At 40.0% G+C, this 18,645-nt stretch overlaps 1 protein-coding gene across 1 annotated transcript; it reads left to right on the top strand.

Moving 5' to 3' along the window:
- Positions 1–5,724: 5,724 nt before the first annotated feature.
- On the top strand, positions 5,725–6,312 carry LOC133791931 (uncharacterized). The gene has a single exon (XM_062229838.1). It carries the CDS (start codon positions 5,725–5,727, stop codon positions 6,310–6,312), a length of 588 nt encoding a protein of 195 aa, XP_062085822.1.
- The last annotated feature ends 12,333 nt before the right edge of the window (positions 6,313–18,645 follow it).

Here is an 18,645-nt window from a genome sequence, read left to right on the forward strand (position 1 = left end):
CAGCCAAATCCAATCCAAATTAACCCAAACTCACCCCAAAACCATAATTTAATTACCACAATAGTTCTAACACCTTCCCAGTAACAAAACCCAACAAAAATCCAGCCTTAAAACTCATCAGAACAACATTGTCAATTCTTGAGCTAAGAGGTTCAAAAATCTTCAAAACAGCCAAGCAAAACACATAATTCAATGGCAAAAACACAATCTAAATCTTACCTCAAATGACGATCAATCCCACAAGCTACAACAGAACTTATTCCCCAAGTTTTAGGCTTAAATTCTCTGATTTCTAGCCAAAAATTCCCTTAGTTCTTCAATGGTTAACTTAGTGAAGCTTAGAGATGATGAGAGTGAGGTGAGAGAGAAAGAGTCGGTTTGGAGAAGTGTTTTATGTTTTTGTCTTTTGTTTCCTTAAGCTTAAATGACTTGAGCTAATCCCAAGGATCGGGGTACCAAGAACGTCCCCGAGGGCAAAATGGTCAAATTCCCCAATATTCCCTCCTAAACTCACTAACATCAAATATATCTCCAATTATTTATTTCCATAACCCAATAACCCAATTAAATGTCTAATACCCAAAATACCCCTCAACTCGCCCCAAGTCGGGTATTGGGTCCTGTTGTGACTTTCCCGCTAACTTGCTCCCTAGGATCGCCTCGTGCCAAGGAACTCAAATAAACCCACATAATAATATGGTCTCTCAAATATATCACATAAATATACAATTATGCCCGCAACAGGCCAAATTATCAGAATTTCCCTTCTAATAAGAAACGGGCCCACATGCACATTTAATATCTTTAAACATGCAAAACTAATCATTTAATCACATAATCCACATAATTACCATTAAATATAACAAATAAGCACATAACTCCTTATATTGCCATCCTGGCCCCCTAATCAAGGCCCTAAGCCTTATTAGATAATTTTGGGACGTTACAACTATCCCCTCATTATAGAAATTTCGTCCTCGAATTTTTACCTGAATAGCTCGGGATATTGAGTCTACATATCCACTTCTAGCTCCCAGGTCGCCTCATCGACCTTGCTGTTCCTCCACAATACCTTAACTAAAGGTATAGTCTTGTACCTCACGACATTGTCCTTCCTGTATAGAATCTGAATTGGTTGTTCTTCATAGGACAAGTATGCCTTCAGGTCCAAATCCTCATAACTTAGTACATGAGTTCCATCTGACACATACTTCCTCAACATGGAAATATGGTATACATTATGCACACTAGACAGTTCAGGGGGTAAGGCCAACCTGTAGGCCACCTGCCTGATCCTCTCCAGGATCTCAAACAGTCTGACAAACATAGGGCTCAGCTTGCCCTTCTTCCCGAACCTCTTCACCCCTCTCAGAGGTGAAATCCTAAGGAGGACATAGCCTCCCACCTGGAACTCTACGTTCCTCCACCTCGGGTCTGAATAGCTCTTCTATCTACTCTGAGATGCGAGCATCTGAGCCCTAATCTTTTCAATAGCCTCAGTGATCCTCTGAACTACATCAGGACCTAAATATTTCCTCTCACCCATCTCATACCAGTGAACGGGTGATCTGCACCTCCTACCATACAACATCTCATAAGGTTCCACCCCAATGGTAGACATGTAGCTATTGTTATTAATAATTCTATCAGAGGCAAATATTTACTCCAGGATAAGCGTGAGCTCCTCCTTTTCTCTGCCATGGCGCGGCGACGAAAGGTGGTGCAAAAGCTTGCTCAGGCTGACCCACGACAAGAGCTCCCTTCATCCATAGATATTCCGTCAGATGCTCCATTGGCTGAGCTGGTGTGCGAGAAAAAAGCAGATGAGATTGTGCCGTCAGAGGTCCTTGAGATTCCAGAAAAGGTGAAGTTAGTTTCTTCTCCGATTGTTCCGTTATCGCTAGAGGTTAGGTCCGACTCGTGGGTGGAAGAGGTAGAGACTCAAACATTTCAAGAAGCGGCTAAGGCTACCTGGTCACGATTCAAGGAATCCCTTCCTTTTCAGGGGGGGTACGAAACTAGAATTTACGGAGCCTCTTCAGAAGGATGGACAAAAGATTGCCCAGCTGGACATAGAGGAAATAGAAGTTGAAGCATCATTCTGGAAATCGTCTTTGATCTGTGTAGTCATTGGTGCTAATCCACCATTACCAGTTTTTGAAGGTTTTATCAACCAGATTTGGGGGAAGCTTGGGATTGACCGAGTGGCAAGGATGAATTATGGTTTTACGATGGTTAAATTCAGAGATGAAGCTACATGTGATTTGGTTTTAGAATCAAGGGTAGTTCATTTTGATAGGAAGCCAGTTATCTTAAGACCTTGGACAACTGATATTGATACTCTGAAATCGATCAAATCGGTTCCTATTTGGATCCGTCTTTCTGATCTTGGTTTACAATACTGGGGCACCAAATGTTTGAGTGCATTGGTTAGTACTATTGGAAAACCAATCATGATAGATAAGGTCACTAAGGATAGATCGATGATTAAGTTTGCTTGGATTCTAGTTGATATGGAAATATCAGATACTCTTCTTAAATTCATTAACTACATCAATGAGAGAGGTCAAGTAATGGATCAATTGATAGACTATGAGTGGCTGCCTACCAAATGCTCTAATTGCAAAAAGTTAGGGCATACAGCTTCTTCTTGCAAGCATGTGGAAGGTATGGTCTGGAGAGAGAAAGAGGTCCCAATTGTTGCTATAGAAAACAACACTAAGCATGAAGCTTCAGGCAGTAAACTTAACCAAAGACAGGATAGTTTAGCTCAGTTATCAACTGAAATGGAACCGAAATCCCAGCTTGAGGTGCTTCCCAAGGAGCAAGGATGGGCCACACCAAAAAAACCAGGTACCATGAAGGCGAAATCCCCTGTTACTGGTCAGAATACAAAAAATTCTTTCAGTGTTCTCCAAGAAAAGAAGGAATTTCTTAATGATCCTTCATTATTACTGAATTTGAATGGAGAGGAATAAGCAGATATCTGTTGTTGTTATTTTCAAGATAAATAAGATAGGTATTGGGGCTCTTTTGGAAACCAAAATAAAAGGTGATCGAGTAAAGGATGTTATGAACTCTAGTTTTATGGGTTGGGATTATTACAGTAGTAGGACCCTGGAAGGTAGAATCATGTTAATCTGGAAGGGAAGCTGGGTCAAAGAAGATGTTTTGATTGATCATGCTCAGTTTATTCATTGTAAGGTTCAGATTTGGGCAACTGGCCAGTCATTTTGTTTAACTGTGGTTTATGGCTCAAATCAGTTAGAGTTGAGGAAAGTTCTTTGGTCTGAGCTGTCTGTAATTTCTCACCCTATCAAACCGTGGTTAGTTATTGGAGATTTCAATTCTGCTTTTGATTTAGCAGACTGTATAGGGGGTAAGGTCATTTCTCCTAAAGAATTAGAGGATGCTCGGAAATGGCTCGATCTTGGGATTGTGGAAGAAATGAAACTGCTGGGTTCTTATTACACTTGGTCGAATAATCAAGATGGGAATAATCGCATTTTTTCCAAGTTAGACAGAGTGTTCATTAATGAAGATTGGCTTGATACTTTCCCAAATGTCAATGCCATAGCTAATTGGGAGGTTGTTTCTAATCATTGTGCCATCATTATGAAGCATATTTCTGTCCACAAGAATGGTTTGCGCCCTTTCCGTTTCTTCAACATGTGGACTAGTCATCCGCAATACAAGTCTATTGTTTTGGCTAACTGGAATAATCCATTACCTCCAGAGGGTTGTGGTTTACAGCAGGTCTCGAGGAAGTTACAACGACTTAAGTTTGTTTTGAAGAGTTTTAATTGGAGGATTGTTGGTGACATAGTTAAGAAGTATGAGGAAAGTAAGCTGTTGTACCAGAAAGCTAAAAGCAACTTGTTCACTGATCTGAAAAATCAAAACCTGAGCGAAATTGAGAGAGCTACTCACCTGGAGTTCAAAAAGCAAGAGGCTGCTTATGCGAGTTATTTGTATCAGAAAAGTAAGGTTGATTGGCTCAGATTCAGTGATGAGAACTCAGCCATGTTCTATGCCAGTATGAAGAAAAGGAAAGCTCTTAACAGAATTGTGTCCTTTGTAGATGAAACTGGCAAAGTTGAAGTGGATTATCCAAAGGTTATAAGTCACTTTACTCAGCACTTTCAATCATTCTTAGGTGGAGCTAGTGCAGCAACTGGGTTTATTGAGTCCTCAGTAGTGCTCTCGGGTCCTATTCTTAACATTGATGACCAAACTTTCCTGATCAAACCTTTCACTTACCAAGAAGTCAAAACAGCCATGTTTGGCATTAAGGCAGTAAAGAGCCCGGGTCCGAACGGGTTTGGGGCTGGTTTTTACAAGAGTCTATGGTCTGTCATAGGGAAAGAAGTGGCTACAGCAGTGACTGAATTTTTTGATATAGGATACATTTTGAAGACTTTGAATAGTACCATATTAGCTCTTATTCCTAAAGTCATTCAACCCTCAAATGCCTCAGAATATCGCCCAATAGCCTGCTGCAATACCCTATACAAATGTATATCTAAAATGCTTTGTAACAGGTTGATTCCTATCCTTCCCAAGTTGATAAATCAGAACCAAGGAGCTTTTGTTAAGAATAGAACTATTGCTCATAATGTTCTTATTCTTCAAGACCTTCTTAAAGGCTATAGCCGGAAAAGAGTGTCGCCTCGGTGCTTAATGAAAATAGATCTTAGCAAAGCCTATGATTCTATTGATTGGGATTTTCTTGAGAATCTGTTGAATGCTTACAAGTTCCCTGGTAGGTTCATTAAATGGATTATGATTTGTTTGAGAGGATCTTCCTATTGCATTCTTATGAATGGTCAACTCTATGGTAATTTTAAGGGTGGTAAGGGGCTGCGTCAAGGTGACCCTATTTCCCCCCTTCTCCTTGTTCTAGTTATGGAATACCTCACACGAGCTCTACATGGGGCTGCTAAAGATAAGAATTTCAGATTTCATCCGCTTTGTAAGACTTTGAACATAATTAACCTTTGCTTTGCGGATGATTTGTTGCTAGTTTGTAAAGCTCATGACAGTTCTATTCAGCTCATGCAGCAGATTTTTAAATCCTTTTCAGCAGCTTCTGGTCTGAGTATTAATCAAGCTAAGTCTCGCATTTATTTTGGGGGTATTTCTATAGCTGAGAAGGAGAAACTTCTGAGTATTACTAATATGACAGAAGGGCAGTTTCCATTAGTGTATCTTGGTGTTCCTTTGCGGCCTACTAAGTGGAAAGCTATGGATTGTGATCTCATAACTTTGAAAATTAGGCAAAGACTTCATGGTTGGGCAAGCCGTAACTTGTCTTATGCTGGGCGTGTGCAACTTATTCAGTCTGTTTTATTGGGGATAAGGAATTTTTGGATGAGCATATTTCTCCTACCTCAGAAAGTTATCAAAGAAATTGACTGTTTATGAAGAATTTTCTTATGGGGTGGTAATGGCTTTCGAAGTAAATTTCATCTTGCTTCTTGGGACCATGTTTGCAGACCTAAATCCTATGGTGGTTTAGGATTTAAAGAGGGTGTTCTCTAGAATAAGATTAACCTTGCTAGATATGTTTGGGCGATCTCTTCTAAACAGAATAGTCTTTGGGTCAAATGGGTGAATTGCATCTATTTAAAAGGCGTCCGGATTTGGGATTATGTATTGCATCAAGATACTAGCTGCTACTGGAAAAAGCTAGTTAAGGTGAGCAAGTTTTTGTCTGATTCGATTATGAATGCTGTTGTTTGTAAGGGGAAACTCAAGCTGAATAAACTTTATCTGCTATCCATTTCTGGTTCCCCTAGGACAGGAATGAAGAATATTTGGTGTAAACTCTCAGTGCCCAAGTACAGGTTTATACTGTGGCAAGCTTTTCATCAGAAGCTTCTTACCAGAGACTTATTGCAACACTGCAATATCCCTATTATCTCTCAATGTTGCCCGGTTTGTGAGTCTGATATGGAGAGCCATGCTCACCTATTTTTTGACTGTTTGTTTTCTAGGAAAGTTCTTCAATCGGTTGCTAATTGGCTGGGAGATCTAATTTGGCCTGGGAATTTTCAGAGTTGGTGTTGCTGGCTGGAAAAGCCCAGTAAGGATGATTTGTCTTGGGTAGTTGCAGCTACATTGGCTGCTTCAGTGTATTTCATCTGGAAAAATAGAAACAAGTGCTGGTTGGAAAATTGCTGTTTTTCTGTGGCCCATGTTGATGTTCTTATTAGAAATTCAGTTAAAGATAGAGTTAATAACCTTAGTCGTAGGAGTAAAAATCTGAATTTGAGGGAGAAATTGATGATACATTTTTTCTCTAGATTGTAATTGAGGGGGAGCTATCTGCTTCGACCTTTGTTTGTATTAGTTGGTTGTTCAATATATTATTCCATTTCTTGATCAAAAAAAAAAAATTTACTCCAGGACCGTTCAAAGTCCAACACACATGCTCTCAGCATGTCCTCAAATATCTGAATAGTCCTCTCAGACTGACCACCAGTCTGAGGGTGATAAGCTGTGCTGAATTTCAGCTGTGTGCCCATCGCCCTCTGCAAACTTCCCCAAAACTTGGAAGTAAAGATAGGGTCCCTATCAAACACGATAGACCTCGGAGTCCCATGAAGGTGAACTATCCCTCTCACATAGAGTTTGCACACTAGTCAACCATTTAAATCATCCTCACATGTAGAAAATGAGCTAATTTAGTATATCGATCCACAATGACCCAAATAGAATCATGCTGGCCCGTTGTCTTGAGAAATCCTACCACGAAATCGATCGTGATGTCCTCCCACTTCCACTTTGGAATATCCAGAGGCTGTAACACCATTGTTGGCCTCTGACGCTCAGCCTTGACCTGCTGACATGTCAAGCACCTTGCCACATACTCAGTCACATCCCTCTTCATCCTAGGCCACCAATATAAAGCTTTCAGATCCTAGTACATCTTCGTGGCACCCAAATGAAGAGAATAAGGGGTAGTATGAGATTCATCCAGAATCTCCCGTCTAATTCCGATGTCCATCGAAATGCAAATCCGATCCTTATACCTCAATAAGCCCATACTTGACACTGTATAGTCCTTAGCTACTCCAGCTAGGACATCCTCTCTAACCTGCCCCAATTGTGGGTAATCTAACTGCTTCAGCTTGATTCTCTCCAAGAGAATAGACTATAAAGTGATGTTGGCTAACTGGCCCACCACTAACTCAACCCCTGCTCTGGTCATGTCATCAGCCAATTTCCTCGATATTTGCCGGGCATTATACAATTGTCCCAAACCCTTCTGGCTTAAGGCATCTGCTACCATGTTGGCTTTCCCAGGGTGATAGAGGATCTCACAATCATAATCCTTTACCAGCTCTAACCAACGTCTCTACCTCATGTTCAGATCCTTCTAGGTGAATAAGTATTTTAAACTCTTGTGGTTAGTGTATCTCTCACACTTCTCACCATACAAGTAGTGCCGCCACTTCTTCAGTGCAAGAACTACTGCTGCAAGCTCTAAGTCATGTGTGGGGTAACTCTGCTCATATTCCTTCAGCTGACGTGATACATAAGCAATCACCTTCCCTATCTGCATAAGTACACAACCCAGACCCTACCTCAAAGCGTCAAAGTAAACTACAAACTTATCTCGATCTGTAGGAAGGCTCAAAACCAGAGTGGTGATCAAACTCTTCTTGAGCTTCTGAAAGCTGTCTTCACACTTGTCTGACCAAACAAAATTTTGAATCTTGTGGGTTAACTCTGTCAGTGATGACGCAACCTTGGAGAACCCTTCCACAAAACGTCTATAATACCCCGCCAATCCCAAGAAAATCCTAATCTCTGAAGCGTTCCTTGGTCTTGGCCAATCTCTGACCGCTTCAATCTTCGCCGGATTTACCTTAATTCCATCCTCACTGAATATGTGACCTAAGAAAGTCATCTATGGCAACCAAAACTCGCATTAGTTGAACTTCTCATATAGCATGTGTTCTCTCAACCTCTGTAGTACCAATCTGAGGTGCTGCTCGTGCTCTGTCTCTGTACGAGAGTATATAAATATATCGTCAATAAAGACAATCACAAATTGGTCTAGGTAGTCTTTGAACACCTTGTTCATCAAATCCATAAATGTTGTCGGGGCATTAGTCAACCCAAATGACACCAATAACTCATAATGCCCGTACATGGTGCAAAAAGATGTCTTCGGTATATCCTCCTCTCTAATCCTCAATTGGTGATAACCAGATCAAAGATCTATTTGAAAGAATAGCGTTCTACCCTGCAACTGATCAAACAAATCATCAATCCTTGGCAATGGATATCTGTTCTTGATAGTCAACTTGTTCAGTTCTCTATAATCAATAAACATCCTCAGAGAACCGTCCTTTTTCTTCATAAAGAGAATCAGTGCAGCCCATGGTGAGAAACTGGGCCTAATAAAACCAAAGTCCAGTAACTCTTGTAGTTGAACCTTTAGTTCCTTCAACTCAGCTAGAGCCATCCTATAAGGTGCCCTAGACACTGGCTCTGTCCCTGGTGCTAATTTAATTACAAACTCAATCTCTACTGTGTGGAGGTAACTCTAGCAGATCCTCTGGAAACACATCCAGAAACTCACAGACTAATCGGGTTTGTTCTGGTCCCACTGGCACGACCTGAGTGGTATCCACCACGCTAGCTAAGAACCCTATGCATCCCCCCTGCAATAGGTCCCTAGCTCTAAGTATTGATATCATAGGTATACGGGGTCCATGCACAGTGCCCACGAAAACAAAAGGGTCCTCACCTTCTGGCTCAAAGGTTACCATCTTCTTCTTGCAGTCTATCATTGCCCCATACTTCTCTAACCAATCCATACCCAGAATTGTGTCAAAATCAGTCATCTCCAGCTCCACCAAGCCAACTGATAACTCTTTGCCATCCATTGTAACTGGTAGTGATCTAATCCATCTCCTGGAAACTACTAACTCCCCAGTAGGCAACATCGTACCAAACCCCACAAGATAAAAGTCACATGGTCTACATAACTCATCTATAATCCTCCTAGCAACAAAAGAGTGCGTAGCACCCGAATCAATATGAACAGTATAGAAGGTTCCAGCACTAGAAAGCTGACCTATAAGTACCGAGGGACTAGCCTCGGCCTCTGCATGGGTCAAGGAGAACACTCGAGCTGGCATCTGGATATACACCCTCTTCGGCTCCTCCTTCCTGACTCTCGGGCAGTCTTTCTTCAAGTGCCCCACACTACCACAAAAAAAACAGGCCTTCACCCGACACTCCCCAATATGGTGCCTCTTGCACTTAGCACACTCTGGGAATGCCCTCCATGTCTCACCACCACTCTGGCGGCCCATCTGTATGCCCCGTGGCCTCCTATCTATCCCTGTAGTTGAAATTGTGTCTGGAGTCTTCCTCTTCTGATCACTGGAACCTCTGCCCCTACCAAAACTAGAAAATGGAGGTCCTGGCCTCCTAGAATCCCTTCTGGTTTCCTTGTCACGACAGATCTTGTTCTCTGCTCTCTCAGCTGTAGGCGCCTTCTCCACAGCCTATGCATAGGTAGTCACTCCTGGCACAGTAGTAATACGAACGTCTTGAGCTATCATAGGTTGTATCCCTTGAAGAAATCTCTCTTCTGGTTCCATCAGTGGGCACCAGATCCTCAGCAAACTTTACTAGCCTATCAAACTTTAGGGCGTAATCAATCACTGTCATGTTACCCTGAAGTAACCTGTTGAACTCTTCAGCCTTCGTAGCTTTAATTGCATCATTGTAGTACTTCTCATTAAACAGAGTTCTGAACTCTTCCCATTCCATGGTGTTAATTGCTCTGGTCTGGGATACCACCTCCCACCATATTCGGGCATCCTCCCGAAACATGTAGGTGGCGCAGGCCACTCTCTCATTCCCACCTACCCTCATAAAATCCAGGATAGTGGTTATCATGGTCATCCACTGCTCAGCCTTCAGTGGATTTGAATTTCCCTCAAAGACTGGAGGGTGTTGCTTCCTGAACCTATCATACAGGGGTTACCGACTATCTCCCCCTACTTGGGGTTGTACAACAACTGGTACCTCTGGCTATTCCACTGCCGGTACCGCAACCTGTAGGTTCCCTGCTGGAACATGTTGCTGTCTCAAGAGGCATATTTCCTTTTCCTGCCTCTCTAATCTTGCTTGCATGTCAGCAAGCACCGGTTGCCAGTTACCTGGAGTTGGCGGTGGGGCCTAGCCCAGGTCATTCCCTTCACTGGCCTGTAACTCATGGCCAGCCAGTATCTCTGACCTTTGAGGATTCATACTGCTACTCAATTCACCCTATAGAGTTCAAATCGGTCGTTCGGTAAGTAATAACTATACCTCTTGTCGCCTGACAGTCCAAGATCCACAGATAACAAACAAGTGCAATGCTAATAAGCATGCATCACGCAATTCATTCATAGTGCTAATAAGCACTTCTTGATATCCATCAGCAATTAACAATGCACATAAACATATCCATGCATTTCCACAAGCCTAACATAACTAAAAAGTATGTTCTTTATCATTCATATAGCAGTCAAGGGCCAGGCCCTATCAGATTATCTCATGCTTCCTATACAGAGACGCAGATAAGGCATTCATATCATGTTTAAGCATTTAAACATATAAACACATAATAGTTACCAAACCCTGAGTCAAGCTTGTCTTTAGTGGCGAGTGTACATGCCCAACCAGTCTTCAGGAACCCTTTAACCTTGGCAACTCTAATACCAAGTTGTAACACCCTCCTAATCCAGGATCGTTACACTATGTACTTTAAATTGTGTCAAACTTGCTAACCAAGTCATTTGGTTTAAAATGTGTAACTAAGGTTAGTGTCAAGGCTTAGGGTTTAAAAAATTGGTCAAAAGAACCGTTGACTTTTATTTAAAAAGTTTCATATAGACGTGGGATCCCAAAATATTACAACTAAACTTTTAAAAAGGTATAAATACATCAAAAGTTACATTCAGCCGGCCTAAGCGGCAAAACAGGTCTATAACCCTAATTCCTCTGAGATATTCTCGGCCATGGTGGTCAAGCAGCCGCATATTTATACGCCACCACCCAAGCTCTCCAACTCATGGCTGGTCAAGCTTTCGCTTCCCCTTACCTGCACCACAAAGCTACCGTGAGCCAAGGCTCAGCAAGAACACTCAACATGTGCATAAACAAAGAATATAAATCTCTAGATACCCATCTAACATGGCAAGCAATATCAACCTAAAGATATTGTCATTTAGTTACAAACAAGTAGTCATTGGACCAATTTGGGGCTACTGCCCTAAACAGTTGGCTTTAGAGCCAACCCCGGGGCCTATGACCTAGCTACGTGGCCATAGAGTCACCCGAGGCCCTCGCCCTTAGCTCTGAATCACTAGCCATAGAAATAGTCCAACCCTTTGGTTTACCATCGACCTTAGCATCGACCAACATAATAGTACGTTGTTGGTTTAGGCCTAAGCCTTTTGACCAGCGCGCAACGCGCTATTGTCATCCTTGACTAATAAGTCAAGCCCTGATCCAGGATTACAGACCTCAATACAGAACATATATGGATAGGCATATCCCAACAAAAATCTCGCATAAGCATGTTAATCACATAACACCATCGATTAATCATTCGACAGTGCTAATCATACCTATTTAATAGGACCTCATGCCCTAAACATGAAATTCATACAATAATCATGAAGCACTTAAGCAAATATCAACCAACGTGTGAAGCCATAGCTTAAATATAATGTCCCCTGGGCCCAAGCCCTAATCATAATAATTGATAAAAATTAGGTCAAGCCCTAATCACATATAACAGGTATTGGGTGCAGTTTTCTTACCTCAAGTCCGAGAAAAGCGTAGATAGGAACGACCCTTGAGCACGATCCCAGTTCTGAGCCCTTAGCGGTAACCTAGTCACAACCATAAATTAGGATTCCATCAACAATGATTGAATAAAGGCTTCCGGACCGAGTCCCGGCCTCAGGGGCCTTGAGTTCCACTAAACCAGGTAGTCAATTTGATCCCGAGCCCTAAGGAAAAGTTCCCATTCTAAAAAAAATTCCCAAGGCCAAAATTCCTAGGCGGGCCATGACCTGGCCCTGAAGGTCACGATGTGCCCCTCCTATCAGCAAGCCTCCCCTCCTCTGTCAAGGGGCGCGGGCCGTGACTTGACCTTGAGGGTCGTGGCGTGCCCATCCAGACAGAAACCTCCCAAGGCCCTGGGTTCAGTCTGAGTCGCGGCCCCTCAAGAACATAGCCATGAATTGGCTCCTTGAACCTAGAATTTCCATACTTTTCAACAGCCAAATCCAATCCAAATTAACCCAAACTCACCCCAAAACCATAATTAAATTGCCACAATAGTTCTAATACCTTCCCAGTAACAAAACCCAACAAAAATCCAACCTTAAAACTTATCAAAACAACACTTTCAATTCCTGTGCTAAGAGGTTCAAAACTCTTCAAAACAGCCAAGCAAAACTCATAATTCAATGGCAAAAACACAATCTGAAGCTTACCTCAAATGATGATCAATCCCACAAGCTACAACAGAACTTATTCCCCAAGTTTAGGCTTCAATTCTCTGATTTCTAGCCAAAAATTCCCTTAGTTCTTCAATGGTTAACTTAGTGAAGCTTAGAGAAGATGAGAGTGAGGTGAGAGAGAAAGAGTCGGTTTGGAGAAGTGTTTTATGATTTTGTCTTTTGTTTCCTTAAGCTTAAATGACTTAAGCTAATTCCAAGGATCGGGGTACCAAGAACATCCCCGAGGGCAAAATGGTCAAATTCCCCAATATTCCCTCCTAAAATCACTAACATCAAATATATCTCCAATTATTCATTTCCATAACTCGATAACCCAATTAAATGTCTAATACCCAAAATACCCCTCAACTCGCGCCGAGTCGGGTATTGGTGTAACGCCCTGGTTACTCCAAGACCGCTACTGTGAGCTTTGAACCGTGCTTAACTCGCTAATCGAGTTCTTTGGTTATAAACGTGCATCTAGATGTCATTAACAGGTTAAGGTGGAAACCAACAAAAAAGGAAAGGATATATTTTATTTAAAACATAAAATTGTTCATTGGCCCATAAAAAACGTTTAAAAGTTATTTACAATACAAAATGGTCATTACAGTGTAAAATTTACAACCCGTCGACCTAAGCGGCAAAAATAGGGTTAATCCCCTAGTTCCTCTGAGAAACTCCTTGGTCGTGGTCGCTTGTGTACACATCACCACCTAAGCTCTCCACTCAAGGCTGGGTGAGCTTTTCTTTCCTTTTACCTACACCACATAGCACCCATGAGCCAAAGCCCAGGAAGAAAACTCATTACTGCATGTAAATAATATCAAATGATGATGATGATAATCATATAGAGCTTATAGCCATGAACAGATGAGTGAATATCACTTTGAGGCTCCGTTAACCATGACGGGATTTTTAGCCCTAATCAGATGAGTGACTGACGAGCAAGTCACTAACGTAAACCAGATGAGTGACTTATGGGTAGTCACTAGCTTAACCAGATGAGTGACCAATGAGTGATTCACTACGGGCTCAGCACCCATAGCCATGTGACAAAGCAGTCACCTGGGCCTTCTGGCCTTGGCTCTAAGTGACTAGCCATAGGCTAGACAAGCACTTTTAGTTTTCATCAAACTTAAGGTCGGTCCGCCATTAGTGCTCATGATGAGTCATTCAATCCAGAAGTCAATTAGATCTAATCTTTTTCGGCTTGCGTTAAACATGCTAAGACCGTTCTTGACTTATTAGTCAATACCATGTGGCCAGTGCTCAGTACTACTGCCGAACTTGACTAGTGAGTCACAACTTCACAGTTAATACTGACACCATTGCCAATTTTGACTAATTCGTCAGTGCCATGCACAAGTGAGCAAGTTTTTCTAAGCATTTGATATGCAATCAATATCCACATTTAAACACGCAACATGCCTCATGAATAACCATGCATGTCACATATGGGGTGCAGTTTTCTTACCTCTGATTCAAGTGAGAATTAGTAAAAGAATGATCCTTGAGAATGATCAACCTTTTAGTTCCTTGACGGTCACCTGGTCATAACCAATTATGGGATTCCATCAATAAAATGAATAATAAAGGTTCTCAAACTAAGACCTAGCCTCTAGGACATCGAATCCTACTAAACCGGGTAGTAGGAACGATTCTGAGGCCTAAGGTTTGAATCCCCACGACAAAAACATCATGCTGGCCAAAATGCCACTAAGGGTCGTGGCCCTACACTACCATGTTGCGGCCCGCCTCCTCAAACAAAAGCGGCCACTCTTCAATCCCCAACACGCGCCACGGCCCTTCTTCACCATGCCGTGGCCCAACGACCCTTCAGCTCCACCCTTCCTCTTCAACAACCTTGAGTCGCGACCCCACCTAAAAATCAGCCAAAAACCCCTAATTTTCCCCTTCGAACTCTTTTCAAGAACCCATTAAAACACTCCCAATATCACAAAGCAAAGCCACCAACTATTACCACAACTTATTCACCATATAACCAACAAAACCTATGCCTTAAACCATTCAAAACTTCATCAAATTCCCATTTCAATGATCAAAACTCCAACCTCAAAACTAACATAAAAACAGAGGAAGGAACCATAAACTTGAACTAAAATCTTACCTTAAGCTTTAATTGAAACCTCTTCAATGGCTGAACACTAGCCTAAGACCTCAAGCTTCAATCTCCAAGTTTGAATCCCCAAACTTGCTTCAAGACTCAAAGGAAAAGTGAAAGGGAAATGATGATCGTGAGGGAGGAAAGACAAGGCTCTGGTTTACAGGTTCTACAGCCTTCAACTTATATATAACCTAGGTCAAATGACCAAAATACCCCCATGCTTAATTCATCTCTTAACAGCTCCCAAGGGCAAAGCTGTCATTTCCCGCCTATCTCGTTAATCATAATTAACACTCTCCAATTCCCATCATGCTCAAATACCAATAAATCATATCCAGTTACCCTTTAATTCCCGGCAACGCTCTAATCACCAAATTATCCCGAGACTCACCCCGAGCCCCGAACTTAATTCCATTATGACCAAACTGCTAACCTACACTCAAAGATCATCTCATGCCGAATTGCTCAAAAAATCCACATTATTATGTGGCCTCAACAATGATTCACCAACATGCATGAAAACACACAATGACGCTCTCAATGGCCCATACTACCAAAATTCCCCTATAATGAAATGTGAACCCACATGCATGCATTTAACATCATATTATAATATAACTCACATAAACATGCACATAATCATTTAATGGCATAATAAATTGATTATGGCCCTCTCGGCCTACTAATCCAACCATTAAACCTCATTAGGGATTTTGGGGCATTATAATTGGGTCCCGTTGTGACTTTCCCGCTAACTTGCTCCCTAGGATTACCTCATGCCGAGTAACTCAAATAAACTCACATAATAATGTGGTCTCTAACATATATCACATAAATATACAATTATGTCATCAACGGGCCAAATTATCATAATTGCCCTGCTAATAAGAAACGGGACCACATGTACATATAATATCTTTAAACATGCACAACTAATCATTTAATCACATAATCAACATAATTACAATTAAATATAACAAATAAGCACATAACTCCATATATTTCCATCATGCCCCCCTAATCAAGGCCCTAAACCTTATTAGGTAATTTTGGGTCGTTACAGTCCCCGAGGGAAAATAGTCAAATTCCCCAGTATTCCCCTCTAAATTCACTAACTTCAAATATATCCCCAATTATTCATTCCCATTACCCGATAACCCAACTAAATGCCAAATACCCATAATACCCCTTGACTCGCCCCGAGTCGGGTATTGGGTCTCGTTGTGACTTTCCTGCTAACTTGCTCCCTAGGATCGTCTCGTGCCGAGTAACTCAAATAAACCCACATAATAATGTGGTCTCACACATATATGCACATATATATATATATACAATTATGCCCATAACAGCCCAAATTACGAAAGTTACCCTTCTAATAAGAAACGGGCCCACATGCATATTTAATAACCCTAAACATACACCACTAGTTATATTATCACATAACTCACATAATCACAATCAAATATATCAAATAATCATATAATTCCATATATTTCCATAATGGCCCCCTAATCAACGCCCTAAGCCTTATTAGGTAATTTTGGGACATTATAACCATATCCTCCCAACCACAAGCTACCGCGATAACAAACAAGGAGGCTCTTCCCCCAGCTCCCCGGGTAGTTGATCCTGCAGTTTCCTATGTTATCCAAGCAGCTCTTCCTGTCACCATTCCAGCTCCTCATATCGAGGTGGGAAAATTTCCCGACCACCTCCGAGCTCCCTTTCAGGGCCTAACCAGCCATGTGGTCGCACACCGTTCTTTGTCAAGGAGATGGAAGCGATTGAAGGAGAGGCCACTTCATTCGTTTTGAACTCTACCCTGGGGATGTCTTTGACCATAAGTTTCTCTTATTGCTTTCTCAAAATGTATCCCATAGTTTCTGTAGTATAACCATTCATTTATATTTCAATGTAGTCATGTGTTTCCCAGATCTGGTTTGGAGAATGGATATGTTATGCCCTTGCTGTAGCTGAGTAATCTACCAAGGAACTAGAGGAGGTCAAGGATAGGTGCAAGTAGATCGAGAATGACACCTCTAGGGAACTGAAGCAAGCTCGTGGAAAGACTCGGCAACTTGAAGCTGACTCAAAGACCTCCCAAAACAATGAGAAGATCGCCAAGGCGCAGATCTTGGAGGTGATCCAAATCCATGACCAGCTTCAAGGGAAGGTCGAGGAGCTCTAATTGAAGGTCGTGAGAGCCGATGCACATGTTGAGGAGCTCTAGCTGAAGGTTAAGGGAGCTGATGCAGACCTGGCAAAGTCCCTGGAAATTTTTTTCTACAAGGTCTGGTGCTTTAACCAAGAAGGTGACTTCTCATTCCTATATGTTGAGCTGTGGGGGCGATATCTCGCCAAATTCCAGGATTAGCTAGCGAAAGAACTAACTGAGACAGTGGACACGACCTCGGGGGTTGGAGGAGATGAATGGGAGGATGAGATTTCTTCTCATGGGAAAGTTGTCAAAGCTCATAGTTGAAGGCCTCCACTACTACAAAACTGGGCTTTCCCGACACCCAACCACGATAGTCAACTCTGTTGACTGTCGTAATTGCTTAGCGGGACTCTACGCCGACAGTTAAAAACTGTAGGCATAGAGACCAACGCCGACAGCTAATAACTTTCACCGTTGCTTTTGACTGTCGTTATTGACCCCAACGCCGACAGTTAATTCCAGACCAATGCCGACAGTTAAAATGTGTCGCTATTGACCCCAACGCCGACAGTTAATTCCAAACCAATGCCGACTGTTAAAATGTGTCGCTATTGACCCCAACGCCGACAGTTAATTCAAGAACAATACCGACAGGTAAACGGTGTCGCTATTGATCCAAATGACGACAGTTAATAAAAGTCCAATGCCGACAGTCATAAAATGTCACCAAAATTCAAATAAAATATTATAATTAATGAATAGTATAATTTTAAAAATAAACTAAATTATGTAAATATATATTTATAAAAATTATGTATTTATTAATAACTTTTAAAATTATATTTTTTTTGTTTCTAAATTTTTCATATCATTGACTTTTGTATTTATAATAATTTTTATATTAAAATTAAAATTTATTATTCTGTAACATATTTATAAAATTAACTATATTATTAACAATATTATTCTTTAATATATTTATAAAATTTGTATTAGTTAAAGTAGAGTTGTTTTATTAATTGGAAAAATATTGTTAAAAAATTAATGAATAGTATAATTTTAAAAATAAAGTAAATTATGTAAATATATATTTATAAAAATTATATATGTATTTATTAGAAATTTTTAAAACTAGATTTTTTTTTTGTTTCTAAATTTTTCATATTAACTTTTGTATTTATAATAATTTTTATATTAAAATTAAAATTTATTATTCTGTAACATATTTATAAAATTAACTATATTATTAACAATATTATTCTTTAACATATTTATAAAATTTGTATTAGTTAAAGTGGAGTTGTTTTATTAATTGGAAAAATATTATTAAAAAATTAATGAATAATATAATTTTAAAAATAAAGTAAATTATGTAAATATATATTTATAAAAATTATATATGTATTTATTAGAAATTTTTAAAACTAGAATTTTTTTTTTGTTTCTAAATTTTTCATATTAACTTTTGTATTTATAATAATTTTCATATCAAATTTTAAATTTATTATTCTTTAACATATTTATAAAATTAACTATATTATTCTTTAACACATTTATAAAAGTTGTATTAGTTAAAAAATAGTTGTTTTATTAATTGGAAAAATATTGTAAAAAAATTAATGAATAGTATAATTTTAAAAATAAAGTAAATTATGTAAATATATATTTATAAAATTTATGTATTTATTAAAAACTTTTAAAACTAGATTTTTTTTTTTATAAATTTTTTATATTATTAGCTTCTGTATTTATAATAATTTTTATATCAAAATTTAAATTTATTATTCTTTAACATATTTATAAATTAAATTAACTATATTATTCTTTAACACATT

The sequence above is a fragment of the Humulus lupulus genome, chromosome 7 (genome assembly GCF_963169125.1).
Source record: "Humulus lupulus chromosome 7, drHumLupu1.1, whole genome shotgun sequence".
In the NCBI taxonomy this organism is placed as follows: domain Eukaryota; kingdom Viridiplantae; phylum Streptophyta; class Magnoliopsida; order Rosales; family Cannabaceae; genus Humulus; species Humulus lupulus.

Bases quoted from the DNA above. Each gene is read 5' to 3' on its own strand.
- LOC133791931 (XM_062229838.1), top strand. From the start codon at position 5,725: ATGAATGCTGTTGTTTGTAAGGGGAAACTCAAGCTGAATAAACTTTAT.